Source organism: Fukomys damarensis, unplaced genomic scaffold, assembly GCF_012274545.1.
Source record: "Fukomys damarensis isolate Sample0158 unplaced genomic scaffold, DMR_v1.0_HiC HiC_scaffold_37, whole genome shotgun sequence".
Taxonomy (NCBI): domain Eukaryota; kingdom Metazoa; phylum Chordata; class Mammalia; order Rodentia; family Bathyergidae; genus Fukomys; species Fukomys damarensis.
The window spans coordinates 41,250,953-41,265,019 of record NW_022900949.1 but is presented as its reverse complement, the minus strand read 5'-3'; the positions used below and the strand labels follow the sequence as shown (position 1 = coordinate 41,265,019).

The window sequence follows — 14,067 nt, the reverse complement described above, 5'->3', positions numbered from 1 at the left end:
TTTTTTGAGACAGGGTCTCACTATGTAGTGAAACTGACCTGGAACTCACTATGTAGCCCAGGCTGGTCTCAAACTTACCAAGCGATCTTCCTACCTCAGCCTCCTGAGTGCTAGGATTACAGGCATGCGCCACAATACCTGGCCCTCAAAATAAAATTTTAAATAAAAAAAGGTTGAATATGTGCCAAAGTGTGAAGCTCTGAGGTCAATTCTCAGCAGTGCAAAAAATAAAAGACCTCAAAAAACTAAGATGAATGCTCTGTTACAGCCTAAAATCTCAGCAATTTGTGAGGCTGAGGTAGTTAGATCAAAAGTTTGAGTCCAGCTTGAGTAATTTAGGAAAACCCTGTCCCAAAATCAAAAATAGAAAAGGATGTGGATGTTGTTCAGTGGTAGAGTGGTACAGGGCATCTGGGTTCAATTCCCAGGAACACGAATACATGAACACACACACACACACACACACACACACACACACACACACACACAAGCTGGAAGGCAAGAAGGCTATGCAATGGTTATTGTTACTGTTTTTGTTCTTTTGGTAACGGGGATCGAACTCTGGACCTTGTGCTTGTAAGGCAGGTGGCAGAACCACTGAGCTAAATCCCCAGCCCTTGCAATGGTTATTTGATATGTTAACTTGAATGGGCTAAGAGATGCCCAGATATCTGGTAAAACATTATTTGAGTATGTTTGTAGGAGTGTTTCCAGAAGAGCTAGGCATTTGAATTGGTAGGCTAAGAAGATAATCCCCATAATATCATCCAAAGTGTTGAGAGCCTGAATAGAACAAAAAGGCAAAAGAAGGAAAAATTCACTTTCTCCTTTGAATCATCCATCTTGTGCCCGTAAGCATTAGCGCTCCTTGCTCTCAGGCCTTCAAACTCCAGGACTTCACATCAGCTGCCATCTCTTTCCTTCCTGAGGCCTTGATTCAGACTTTAGTTTTTCTTGTTTTGAGATGACTCTTACTAATTAGTCCCACTCGCCTTGAACTTGTAGCAATCCTCCTGCCTCAGCCTCCCAAGTGCTGGGATTACAGGCATGTGCCACTGCACTGTATTTCTATATCTCTTGTTATCTGTCCCTGTCACTGCCTATATATATACAAATCTTCCTGATTTTGGTTCTCTGGAGAACTCTATATGATGTTGAAATTAAATTATTTGATTTTTTAAAAACTGGTACCAAAGCATCCTACTGAGATACATCCTCAGCTCTTATTAATTTTTTTCTCTTGAAGTACTGAAGATTGAATCCAGACCCCCTTCACACTGAACTACATCCCCAAACTTTTATTTTGAGATAGAGTCTTGATAAGTTACTAAATTGCCCAGGCTGGACTTGAAGCTGCAGCCCTCTTGCCTCAGCCTCCCACTGTGCTAGGATTACAGGTGTGGGCTCCCTAAATCACTGCTATCCAGGCTGAGCCTGAATTTATGATCCTCCTGCCTCAGCCTCCCAGAGACCTGAATTAGAGTCCATTTTATTCCCCCAGGAAACAGACTTGTTGTATTCATTTGAAAAGTTTCCATACCTGTCACATTTGTCTTTCACCCTTTTATTTTTCTCCTCAAATTGTTTCAAGAGGCATTTTGATTTTCCAACTGGTAAAGGAAGAGAAAATAAGCCCCCATCCTTTGCCTCTCCTCCAAAGAGTTGGGGTTTTGTCTGGTACTTTGTGAAAATACTAGGTTCACTCTGTTAAATGGAAAAAAAAATCAATATACCATTTCTCTACAATGAAGAATCATATTTAAAAATTATATTCATAATAAAACAACTCTTTTTACTAATAAAATTTGTTTTATTAGTACAGAGACATTTAATATGTCAGCTAAGGCCAACTATGGTAGTACATCTCTATAATCCCAGCACTCTGGGAGGCTGAAGCAGGAAGATTCCAAGTTTGAGTCCAGCCTGGGCAACTCAATAAATTGAGACCCTGTTGGGCCAGGGATTTAGCTTAGTGATTCTGCTGACTGCTGCGTGCGTTGCAAGCACAAGGACCCGAGTTTGATCCCTGGTACAAAAAAAATTGAGACCCTGTCTCAAAAAAAAAAAAGAAAAAAGAAAAGAAAACCTGGGATTGTAGCTCAATGTTAAGGCCCTAGATTCAATCCCCATACAACACCCCCCACACACACTCAGGGCTAGCTAACATGGCTTGAAATCAGTTGTATAAATGTATAGGTAACAGAAAATTACTCTGTCTCTGAGATGGTGTATTAATTGGGGGGGGGGAGTATTGGGGAATTGAACCCAGGGCCTTTGCACTGAGCTACATCTCCAGTCCTTAGTCTTGCTAAGTTACTAAGCTGGCCAGGTTGTAGTAAAGTTTTTATATTAATGGGTTTAACTCAAATTGCTGTTTTATTTTATTTTGAGACAAGGTTCTGCTAATACAGCCTGTCACCCTTAAACCTGCCTCAGCCTCCTAAACTGGGATTACAAGAATGTACCACCACACCTGGAAAACTGCTGTTTTTAGGTGCTAGTAAATTTAAAACTTGCTGGTAAGCATGACCTGGACAGTGGGCACAGTGGCACACGATGAGCCATTTCCAGCACTTTTTTAATCTAACCTGAAACATTCAGTAAAAACATGTATTACTTTATAGTGACATAGATTTAGGGTGTGGCAAAGCTGGCAGGGGAAGTAGGTGTGACCTATTAATTACAAGATCCCGGAACACATACCCTGCACCTGGATTTCTCAGAAGAACTTGAGCAGTTATTCGATAGGATGGCCTAGACCTAATGTCAACTGAGGCATGGGGTCCCACCAGCACCTCTCAGGACCCTATGTAGAAGTTCTTGTGGGTTTCTTCAAGATTCAGAAAGTATAAAAGGACACAGACACCAAGAAGAGTTTGCCATTGTGACTTTCCTCACAATAGCCTGCCCTACTTCCTCCAACGTATACTTTATCTTGCTTTTTCCTTTTACTTGGCCCAAGCTTACTCTGTAGAGCCAGTTTCTCCTTCACTCTTCAGTTTTACTTTTTCAAATAAACTTTGCCACTTCTTTTGGCTTGTTTCATTTAATTCTTTGTTCAAGATGAGAAGAACCTGGAATATAAATCCAGAAGGAGAGGCAAGCAACCCAGACCCTGGCAATATTTGGTGACCCACTTTTAAAAGGAGATACCAGCAGCATGTCTGGAGGACTCCTGCTTCAACAGTGTTTAGACAGAACAGACCCAGGGAATCCCTCTTTTTCATCCTCTATCCACCTTCCAGTTACAAATTTCAGAACCATCATCTGGCCCATTTCCTGCTTCTAGGACTGGCCAACACCATTTTTTTGTGGGTAGCTCCTTATTGCTGACTGGCCATGACTTCTCAGATTCATCGGAATTTTTCCACCAAAGTGGAAGCCGCCATCAACCACCTGGTGAATCTGCACCTGCAGGCCTCCTACGCCTACCTCTCTCTGGGCTACTACTTCAACTGTGACGATGTGGCTCTGGTGGGCATAGGCCATTTCTTCTTCAAGCTGGCCAAGGAGAAACTTGAGGGCACTGAGCATCTCTTTAAGATACCAAACCAGCGCACAGGCTGGGTTCTCTTTCAAGACGTGCAGAAACCTTCTGAAGACGAGTGGGGTAAAACCCTGGAGGCCAAGGAAGCTACCCTGGCCCTGGAGAAGAACCTGAACCAAGCTCTTCTGGATCTTCCTGCCTTGGGCTCTCCCAAGACAGACCCTCATCTCAGTGATTTCCTGAAGAACCTACTTTTCAGATGAGGAGGTAAAGCTCATCCAGAAGACAGGCAACCACCTCACTAACTCAGGCTGGCAGGCCCCCAGGCTGGGCTGAGCAAGTAACTCTTCGGCAGGTTCACCTTCAAGCATGACTAGGAGGTCCCGGAGCCAGGAGGCCTCTGAGGGGCTCCTGTTCACCTGGCATCAGGGCTTCTCCCTCCCGCCAGTAGGCAGCTTTTTCTATCTGGAGCCCCCTCCCAAGTCTTGGACCAAAAGAAAATAAAGCCTTTTGCAGTAGAAAAAAGAAAAAAGGAGCTACCCAATAACAATATCATCAGATACCAATTTTTGTACTAATATACTAACCTCAGAGCCTAGTCTACTAATAAATCTCTGACCTAATCTCATGCTGTATGTCCCTTTTGATGTAGGTGAGTCTGTATACAAAGTTTAATATAGTTCTAGACCAAAAGTAAATCAAAATATTTCTGATTCTCAAGAGAAGACAGAAAAAAATAGATAATTTAGCCAGGCACCATAGCACACACCTAAGGTTTTAGTTATTCAGTGAGGCTGAGGCAGGAAGATTATTTGTGCCAAAGAATTCAAAGTCAGCCTCAGTAACACAGTTACACCCTGTTTTTAAAAAAATCAAGTTGTTGGGCTGGTTCTGGTTGTGGTTCTGGTACCTGCCTGGCAAGCACAAAGTCCTGAGTTCAAACCCCAGTACCAAAAAAAAAAAAAAATCAAGTTGTTAAACAACTCTGTCTTGGGTCAGAAATGTAGCTCAGTGGCACATACAGTGTCTGCCTGGCAAGCACAAGGCCCTGGGTTTGATTTCCGGTATGAAAAGAAAGACTCTGTCACTCCTTTTGGCCCTTACTAACTTGGACTCCAGAATTTTCATCTTCAAAGAGACAAGGTAGCAGAGATGACTGAAATCCACAAAGTACACAAAGTTTTATAGAAAACAGTCCATCTAAAATAAAATTTATGTCAGCTTATCCCTATTTTATGACAAATTTCTTGTGAAATTTTCATAAACTACAGTACGACTAGACTTAGGAAATGTCATACAATATTTTCTTCTCCCTAGAAATGTGTTCAAGGGACCAATAATATTCTATACTGTTTTCGTAAGAGAATAAACTCCAAATGTAATTTTTTTTTTCATTTCAGACCTCCATATCAAATGAGTTACCAATAAAACATAGGATGGTAGTCATTAGATGCTGGTCAGAATAGTAGTCATTAGAAATGTACAATTCTAAAATATTTTCCAACAGAATAATAGTCTTCTTTATAGCTTATCTCGGTGATGACAAAGAAATATGTGTAGAGAAATTCTAGAAATCAGACTCACATCCAGAGAATTCTGTTGCAACTGTTTTGGATGTTTCAAATGAGCACCTAAGTCTAAGGGTGCTGACAGGGTCTCTGAATTTTCTGGACAAAACTGAGATCCAAAGAGGAACTGGGAATCACTGAGTGCAGAATAATCAGTCTGATTATTATGCCAGCTAGATGATTTAGTGGTCCTGAAATTAAGAAAAAAATATATAAATAGACAAATATTCTGAACAAATATAATATAATATAATTCACAACCTCAGAATATTCTGGGCAGAATGCTAGTTTGTTCTGACCTGCAAGACTCCTATACACTGCTAGTACTACCTACAAAGACACACACACACACACACACACACACAGACACACACACTTTTTGTTTTGTTTTTTGAGACAGGGTCTTGCTATGTAGTCCAGGTCGGCCTTAAACTTACTATGTAGCCCAGGCTGGCCTTGAATTCACAGCAATCTCCCTACTTCAGCCCCTCCAGAGCTGAGATTACAGGTATGAGCAACCATGCCCGGCAACAAGAAAAATTTAAATGCCACATATTTTTATTTTATTGTTATTTTTGCCAGGCAGATGCAGTGCCACTGAGCTATATCCCCGGCTCTCAAAATATGTCTTATGGGGCTGGGATTTAGCTCAGTAGTGCTTCAACTGTCTCACAAGCGCAAAGTCCTGAGTTCAATCCCTGGTACTGAGAAGAACAAAACCCAAAAAATTTAGCAGTTTCAAATATGTTTTAAACCGGGTGTGGTGGCATACACCTGTAATCCCAGCTCTTGGAAGGCTGAGGCAGCAGGATCTCGAGACCAGCCTGTACTACACATTGAGATCCAGGTCAGTCTCAACTACGTAGCGAGACCCTGTCTCAAACAAAAACAAAAAACAAAACAAAACAACAAAAAAGTGCTATATATTTACAAACATCCTAAATGAAGTCTACTATTCTGCATCACTAATACGCATACATATATATGTTTTATATATATAATGTCTTCCTGGCTTACAGACAGACTCTTTTAATTTTGTATCTTCTCATGACTGAGACAGAGGCCAAGATGTACTGTATATGTGTATGTGGGGGGGGTGTCTCTTCTTTTAAGGACACTATCCCTATCCTACCCTCAGAATCTCATGTAAAGCTAAGTACTTTCCAGAGACCCCATCTCCATATACCTTCACCTTGGGAGAATTGGGCTTCAACATATAAATTTGAGGGGGATACCAACAGCCCACAGCAAGATTTGCTTTTATTCTATCATGGCTCCTCTCTATCCAGTCCTATTCCCTTCCCATAGGCACACACTCTATACATTTAGTATACTTGTTTAGTGTGCATAATGTAGGTTTAAAAATTTACATGAATAAGTTTCTTTGAGGGGATACTGACGATCAAACTCAGGACCTTGTGCTTTCCAGGCAGGCACTGTGCTGAGCTAAATCCCTGGCCCTACATAAATAAATTGAGCAAGGGAATGCAGGTCTAAATCCCGAGGCTGAGGTAGAAGGATCACAAGTTCAAGGCCAGTGTGGACTACACAGAGAGATCCTGCCTTGAACAACAACAAAACTTCACACAAATGATGTATGATAGAGCTCATTTGATTTTTGTTCACACACAAAATTATTTTCAAAAATAAAAATGTGATTCTATGTACTTCTAGTTTATTGTTTCTATTATATTAACTAAATGCATATTCCATATTTCATCTATCTAGTCCCCAATGATGAAATGATACATCTTTTTTTTTTTTTTTTGTACCAGGAATCAAACTTGGGACTTGGTGCTTGTGAGGCACACAGCAAAACCCTAAGCTAAATCCCCAGCCCTGATACATCTTCTAAAAAGAGGATTTTTTTTAATCATTAAAAAATTTTATGAACTTTAATATACAAAATGGTGTTATAGCCCAGAATGCTATGATACAAGACACAATGGTGTAGGTTTCTTTCTGTTTGAGTTTTTATTTGGTGGTTCCAAGGTTATAAAAACAGCTGGGCTGGGATGTAGCTCAGTAGCACTGTGCCCGCCTGACAAGTGCAAGGTCCTGAGTTTGATCCCTGGTACCAGAAAAAGGAAAAAAAAATCCCTAAACATATTTTGCTAATTTCTAAACCCCATTACCCTTTATATAAGTCTTTTTTTGTACCAGGGATTGAACTCAGGACCTTGCACTTGACAGGAAGCTGATACGCCACTGAGCTGCATCCCAGCCCTCAAATCAGTCTTTAGATCTCATATATGAAGAGATGAATTTAGCAAACTGTCTTAAATAGGAGGTGGGGGGAGGGCTGGGGATGCAGCTTAGTATAAAAGTCTTAGGTTCAATTTCCAGTACCAATAAAAAAATTTTTATTTAAAAGATATCTCAGCTGGGCCGGGAATTTAGCTCAGTGATTACGCCGCCTGCCTCACAAGCGCAAGGTCCCGAGTTTGATCCCTGGTACCAGTAACTAAGCAAGCAAGTACATAAATAAATAAATAAAAAGATATCTCAGCTGGCCAGGGATCCAGCTCAGTGGTGCTACCACCTGCCTCACAAGAGCAAGGTCCTGAGTTCGATTGCCGGTACCAAAAAAACCCAAAAAAAGCCAGGCATGGTGGCGCATGCCTGTAATCCCAGCACTCAGGAGGCTGAGGCAGGAGGATCACTGTGAGTTCGAGACCAGCCTAGGCTACATAGTGAGTACCAGGTCAGTCTCAACTAGTGAGACCCTGTCTCAAAAAAACAAATAAACAAACAAAAACAAAGATATCTCAGCTGGGCATGAGATACATGCCCATAATCCCAGCACTCAAGAGGCTGAGGAGGATCACCATGAGGGCCAGTTTAGGCTACTCAGTCAGTTCAAGGTCAGCCTCTACTCCATAGGTTTTTTTGTTTGTTTGCTTGCTTTTTTTTTTTCCCTCTCTCTTTTTTGGTTTTTGAGACAGGTTCTCACTATGTAGTTGAGACTGCCCTGGAACTCACTATGTAGCCTAGGCTGGTCTCATATTCACAGCAATCCTCCTGCCTCAGCCTCCCCAGTGTTGGGATTACAGGTGTGCACCACCATGCCCAGCTCAACATCCACTCCATAGGGGGATCCTGTTGCAAACAAACGAACAAAAAAATCTCAGTAACAGTTTACATTATTTAATGTTATTGAATAAGTTGAGAACAAATGCTTTTCATTAGCATACACATCTACCTAAAAATAATTCCATTTTCCAAATGCTTAAATTAATTGTGGTGGCACATGCTTGTAATCTGAACACTCAGGAGGCTGAGTCTCATAGCAAGACCTTGTCTCAAAAAAACAAAACCAGGCCAGGGATTTAACTCAGTGGTTCCACCACCTGCCTCTCAAGCACAAGGACCTGAGTTCAATTCCCGGTACAAAAAAAAAAAAAAACACAAAAAAACAACAAAAAACCAAGGGCCAGAGATTTAGCTCAGTGGTGCTGTCACCTGTCACCTGCCTTGTAAGTGCAAGGTCCCAAGTTTGATTCCCAGTAACAACAACAAAAAACCAAAACCCAAAACTAATTCATGTATGAGTACATATTCTAAGTTAAAGAACTGTTCATATTTTCAATACAAACAAAAAAGTTATTGGTATAAACAATTATTAATAAAACTAAAAGAAACTCAACAGTTCAGTATAAGGGCAATTATTTTTACTCATAGAACCATTTCTTGAGATTAGCTAATGGGCTTCACATAGACATTGTAATATGGGTTGCATAATCATTTCTCAAAATAGCTCTTTGAGACAAAGACAATAATCAGCTAGGCTAGACAAAAAAAGCAGTTCTGTGAGCCTACTGAAATCATGTAAGATTTATATCTGGAACCAAAAACCTGCAAACAAATATTTTTCTCTATTCTGTATCACCGAAAGCACTTTTTTTTTTTTTTTTTTTTTTTATCTCACTACGTAGTTGAGACTGCCCTGGAACTCACTATGTAGCCCAGGCTGGTCTTGAACTCACAGGGATCCTCCTGCCTCAGCCTCCCAAGTGCTGGGATTACAGGCGTGCACCACCACACCCTATAGCAATAGCGGATTTATTGTAGGTTGGTGAACACAGTGTGAAGCAATGGAGTGGGCACTATATTAAGAGTCTTGTCAACATCCAGAGTGGCTCTTATCCCCACAACCCCTACCAATTCCTCTATAGATTCAAACCCAAATGAACAATGATTTGATTTTGCTCTTTAATATTTCAATAGAAGTGCCCAACTGTGGTCAGATTGTACATGTTGGACCATGTCTGATTTTTATAGATACAGTCTGTAAGCCCAATGCCAAAATACAGAGTTATTACTCAGTTAACAAAGAACTGGACTGACTCCCTACCAGGAAATGGGCAGGAGGAAAAAAAAGCAAGTACAGGAAGGAGAAGCAGTGACAAAGGAGAAGAAAGAAAAGAGGCAGTATGAGATATCTCTATTATTATAAACTAATAGGAAAGAGACCTTCTTTCTACGAAATCATAAGACCTTCTTAAATATCAGAAAATGTCATCAGAAAACTTACCCAGAGCCTGAGGGAATACTGAGCATCTCTTTGATATTCCAGACATTAAAACTCATTTCTTATGATTTTTCTCTACCAGAAAGAAAAAAAGAATATTAATTAAGATTAGATAGGCCTGGTGGTACATGTCGATAATTCCAGCAGTCAGGAGGTTAAAACAGGAAGATCACAAGTTCAAGGTTAGCCTGGACTACAAAGCAAGGCCCTGTCTCAGATTAATTAATTTGAGACAAGGTCTCTGGGCTTGAATTTGAGACCCTGCTGCCTCAGACTTCCAGAATGCTAAAATTATAGGCATGCACAACCATGATGGGCTAAACCATGAAGCTCTAAACCAGGTCAGTCCAGTACCAAAGTCATGCTGTTTAAAGCAGACTATGTTCTGTTTAACATTTGCTTTGTTTTAAGTACTTTTGAGAATCAAGCAGCTCTGCCCTTTATTAGTAGCAAGGCAATAAATTGAAACCATTCAGCTAGCTAGCTTGTTTGCTTGCTTTTGTGTTTATTTTTTTTGTTGTTGGTGGTGGTTTTTTTTTGGTACTGGGGATCGAACTCAGGACCTTGGGCTTGGGAGGCAGGCGGCGGCACCACTGAGCTAAATCCCTGTCCCTTCTTTTGGTTTTTTGAGACAGGGTCTTGCAATGTAGTTCAGGCTAGCCTCAAACTCACCATAATCATCCTGCCTCAATCTCCCAAGTGCTGATATTACAGACATGTGCCACCACACTCAGCCAAAAGCATATAGCTTTAGAAGCAACCAGATGAAAGGAAAGAAGAGAATGGAATTAATATGAGAAAATGAAAAAAAGGAAACAAAGTCTTAGTAAATAGGAAGGGATGAAGGGGTTTAAGGAAGGGCAGGGGCATGGGGAAGAAAATAAAAACCAAGATAGATTATGTAAAGGTGCAAATTTCCAAGGATAAATGTCATTATATTTTATACCTAAAATGTACCCCCCCAAAAAAGAAGGAACCAGACAAAGATTCAGATCCTGACTCTTGAACTTATAACCTGAGTGAATTTGGCCACTTCTTTGAACCTCAGTTTCTTCATTAATTAAATGAGAATAAGAGGGTAACATCTATCTTAAAGAATGGGAATAGGAATTCAAGAACATGAATATAGAGTGATTTGGTGATAAAGTACATGCTTAGTGTGTGTGAAGTGCTGAGTTCAATCTCCAGTAGCAACAAAACACATGAATATCAGTCTGACATGATAGTACATGTCTATAATCCCAACATTCTGGGATACTGGGGAGGAGACTTGCCAGTTCAAGTCCTACCCAAGCAACTTAGCAATTTAGTAAAACCTGGTTTTAATGTTTGTTTGTTTTTTTTGTTTTTTTTTAAGGGCTGGGGATATAGCTCAGTGCAAAGGCCCTGACCTCAATTCCTAACACTGCAGAAAAGCAAAACTAAAAAATGATTATCTACTACCTGGCATGGACACTGGTACTTATTAGCCTCTTCTTAATTACCTTCTTAGAGAATGTGGCTTTACCATTTTGAAATAAATCCATGATTCCTGAGGGTTGCTCACATTCACCAGATCTCAGTTCAAATAACCAATTTATAATAATAAACTACAGACGCTCACATTCACCTCATTGCAAATAAAATTCCCACAGGGTTGACACTAAATATTACAGGTGTATTTTTGGGGGGGTGAGATAAGGGCAAACCATGTACATGGTTCAGGATAGCTTCAAACACACTATGTAGCCCAGGTTGGCATAAAACTCCTGGCAATCCTTCTGCCTCAGCTTCCAGAGTGCTGGGATTACAGGTATGCATCACCATACTCAGTTTAGTTTTTTGTCTCAACTCTCTTGAACATGGTTTAAATAATGTCTTCTCCTTTGTAGACTACCTCAAAGAAGATAAGTTCAATATTACTTTCCCACAAAGCAAGTAAATTCATAATCTTCACTGAGATGAGAAGTGAAAACTTTTTCTTTTAAAAACTGGCTATATTGGGCCGGGGATTTATCTCAATGGTTCTGCTGCCTGCCTCACAAGTGCAAGGACCCAAGTTCGATCCCCGGTACCAAAAAGAAAAAAAAAAAACTGACTATAAACTGGGTATGGTGGTATATATCTTTAATCCCAATACTCAGGAGGCTGAGGCAGGAGAATCACTGCACATTCAAGGCCAGCCTGGGCTACATGGTGAGTTCAAGGCTACCTGAATTACATAGTGAGACCCTGTCTCACACACACATACACACACAAATGTGCACAAGTGTACACATAAAAACTACTTACATTGCCCAGAAGTTTACTGGTGGGTTTTATGAAACATTTAAAGAAATGGTTGTTTTTTGTTTGCTTTTGGTTTTGGTACCAGGGATCAAACTTGGGCCCTTGTGCTTGCAAGGCAGGCGGTGGAACCACTGAGCAAAATCCCCAGCCCTTGTTTTTGTTTTTAAGACAAAATCTTGCTATATTGTCTAGGCTGGCCTCAAATTCCTAGGCTTAAGCAGTCCTCCTACCTCAATCTCCCAAGTAGCTGGTGCATGCCTGCTTATTACTGAGTTTTAAGTAAGGGTTCTTTGCAGATCTGGGTATGTAGCTCAGTGGGAAACTGCTTGCCTAGTATGTGTGAGGCCTTGGATTCGAGCCCTAGCACTACTAATGAAAAAATTTTTTGTGTATTTTGGATGTTAGTGCTTCTGATAAGCCAGATAAGGCTTCTGAAAGGATTTTCTCCTAGTCTGTGGCTTGTCTTCTCATTTTTCTTTTCTCCCTTCTTTTTTCTTTTTCTCTGTCCTATAACCTTGCTATAACCACTTCTTGGTTTTAGAAATATTTTCTTACTCCCTCCTTTCTGGCAATTATAGGGTTACTACGCAAAATAGGATACCCAGTTAAATTTGAATTTCCCATCAGGTAGTGTAGTACACACCTGTAATCCCAGTACTCGAGAGGCTGAGGCAGGGGAATTACAAATTCAAGGCTAGCCTGAACTACAGGGCAAGACCTTGTCTCAAAAAAATATTTTTTTTTAATTTCCTAAATATTACATGGAGGCCTGGGGATTTAGCTCAGTGGCACCTTGCCTGCCTGGCAAGCACAAGGTCCTGAGTTAAAAAAAAAAAAAAGCTTTGCCAAATATTACATGGGACATACTTGAACTTAAAAAAAAAAAGTTACTGAAATCTAAATTTAACTGAAATCTTATATTTTTATTTGTTAAATCTTAAATCCCCTACATGGCACTACCGCAAGCCTAGATTACTGCAATGGACTAACTGATCTTCCTTATTCTTCCTTTGACCCACTTCAGCCTCTTCTCTACGGCAGCCAGAGTTAAAGTAAGCTTAAATCAAATTACATCCTCCCTTTACTCAGACTCTCCTCCTACCCTACTGAAAATACAACCCGGAGTTTTCATGATTATTACAGTGTACTCTGCAAACTTCCCTAACCTTGCTCCTCTCCCATCTAGGCCTTTCTTCATAACTTTCCATGACTCCTCACAATTGCTTTCCTTCTTAGGTCCCTGTACATGCTGCACCCTTGACTTGGTACACTTCTGTCAGATATCAGTATCATAGGTCACCCCACTTCCTTCAGGTGGTCTCTCAAATTACTTATCCAAAAATCTTAACTCCACAACATTCACTATGATTTTCTTGCCTTATTTTTTCCACAGAAAATTATCATTCCAATACGGTATATACATTATCTTATTAATTTATCTTTTGTCTCATTACACATATTTATGCTTACTAGAATATAATATTAGGGGCTCACTGCTTTATCCTCCAGAATCTAGAAATCATGCCCAGCACATAACAGGTGCTCAGAAAACATTTAGTGTTGAGTAAAATATTTGGGAACTAAATCAGAACAACAGAAACAATGGAGCAAACTATTCCAAATATCCACAAATTTAAAACATATGAGGCTTTTTTTTAATACTGGAGAATGAACTCAGGGCTAAGCATGTACTTGGCCGCTGGCCTACACACAATTATACCCTAAATCCCTGAATCAGTATGGACTTCTTACAGGCACCACTATACACACCTATAGTTCCCAGAAACTCAGCAGACTGAGAAAAGAGGAGCATTTGAGTTCAGAATCACAGGAGTTCCAGGTCAACCTGGGCAATATAGCAATATCCCATCTCAAAAAGAGCCAGGCCAGGTACAGTGGCACATACCTATAATCACAGCACTCTGGAGGCTGAGGGAGGAGAACTGCTTCAAGCTCAAGACCAGCCTGAACAACAAAGTCAGACCCTGTCTCAAAAAACAAAATAAGGGCCAGGGATTTGGCTCAGTGGTTCCACCATCTGCCTCGAAAGTAAAAGGGCCCGAGTTCAATCCCCAGTACCAAAACCAAACAAACAAACAAAAATAGCCAGGTGATGGGCTGGGAATTTAGCTCAGTGGTTCCACTGCCTGCCTCACAAGCGAAAGGTCCAGAGTTCAATCACCGGTATCCAAAAAAAAAAAAAAAAAAAAAAA

General features: G+C 40.4%; 1 protein-coding gene and 1 pseudogene across 4 annotated transcripts in view; one reads left to right on the top strand and one right to left on the bottom strand.

The window, feature by feature from the left end:
• The window catches only part of Iho1 (interactor of HORMAD1 1), a 27,513-nt gene that overhangs the window by 11,424 nt on the left and 2,022 nt on the right, over window positions 1-14,067 (bottom strand). For 2 of the 4 annotated variants that reach the window (XM_010615579.1, XM_010615581.1), the window contains exons 2-4: window positions 9,590-9,661; window positions 5,072-5,246; window positions 1,541-1,704 (exon numbers count right to left, since the gene is read on the bottom strand). In XM_010615579.1, coding sequence (XP_010613881.1) covers window positions 1,541-1,704; window positions 5,072-5,246; window positions 9,590-9,645 — 395 coding nt within the window. In that variant the 5' untranslated portion in view covers window positions 9,646-9,661. Of the gene's footprint in view, window positions 1-1,540; window positions 1,705-5,071; window positions 5,247-9,589; window positions 9,662-13,624; window positions 13,640-13,760; window positions 13,785-14,067 lie in introns of those variants that run through there. The other 2 variants (XM_010615580.1, XM_010615582.1) reach the window with 2 other exon arrangements.
• Window positions 3,340-3,864, top strand: LOC104856256 (annotated as a pseudogene).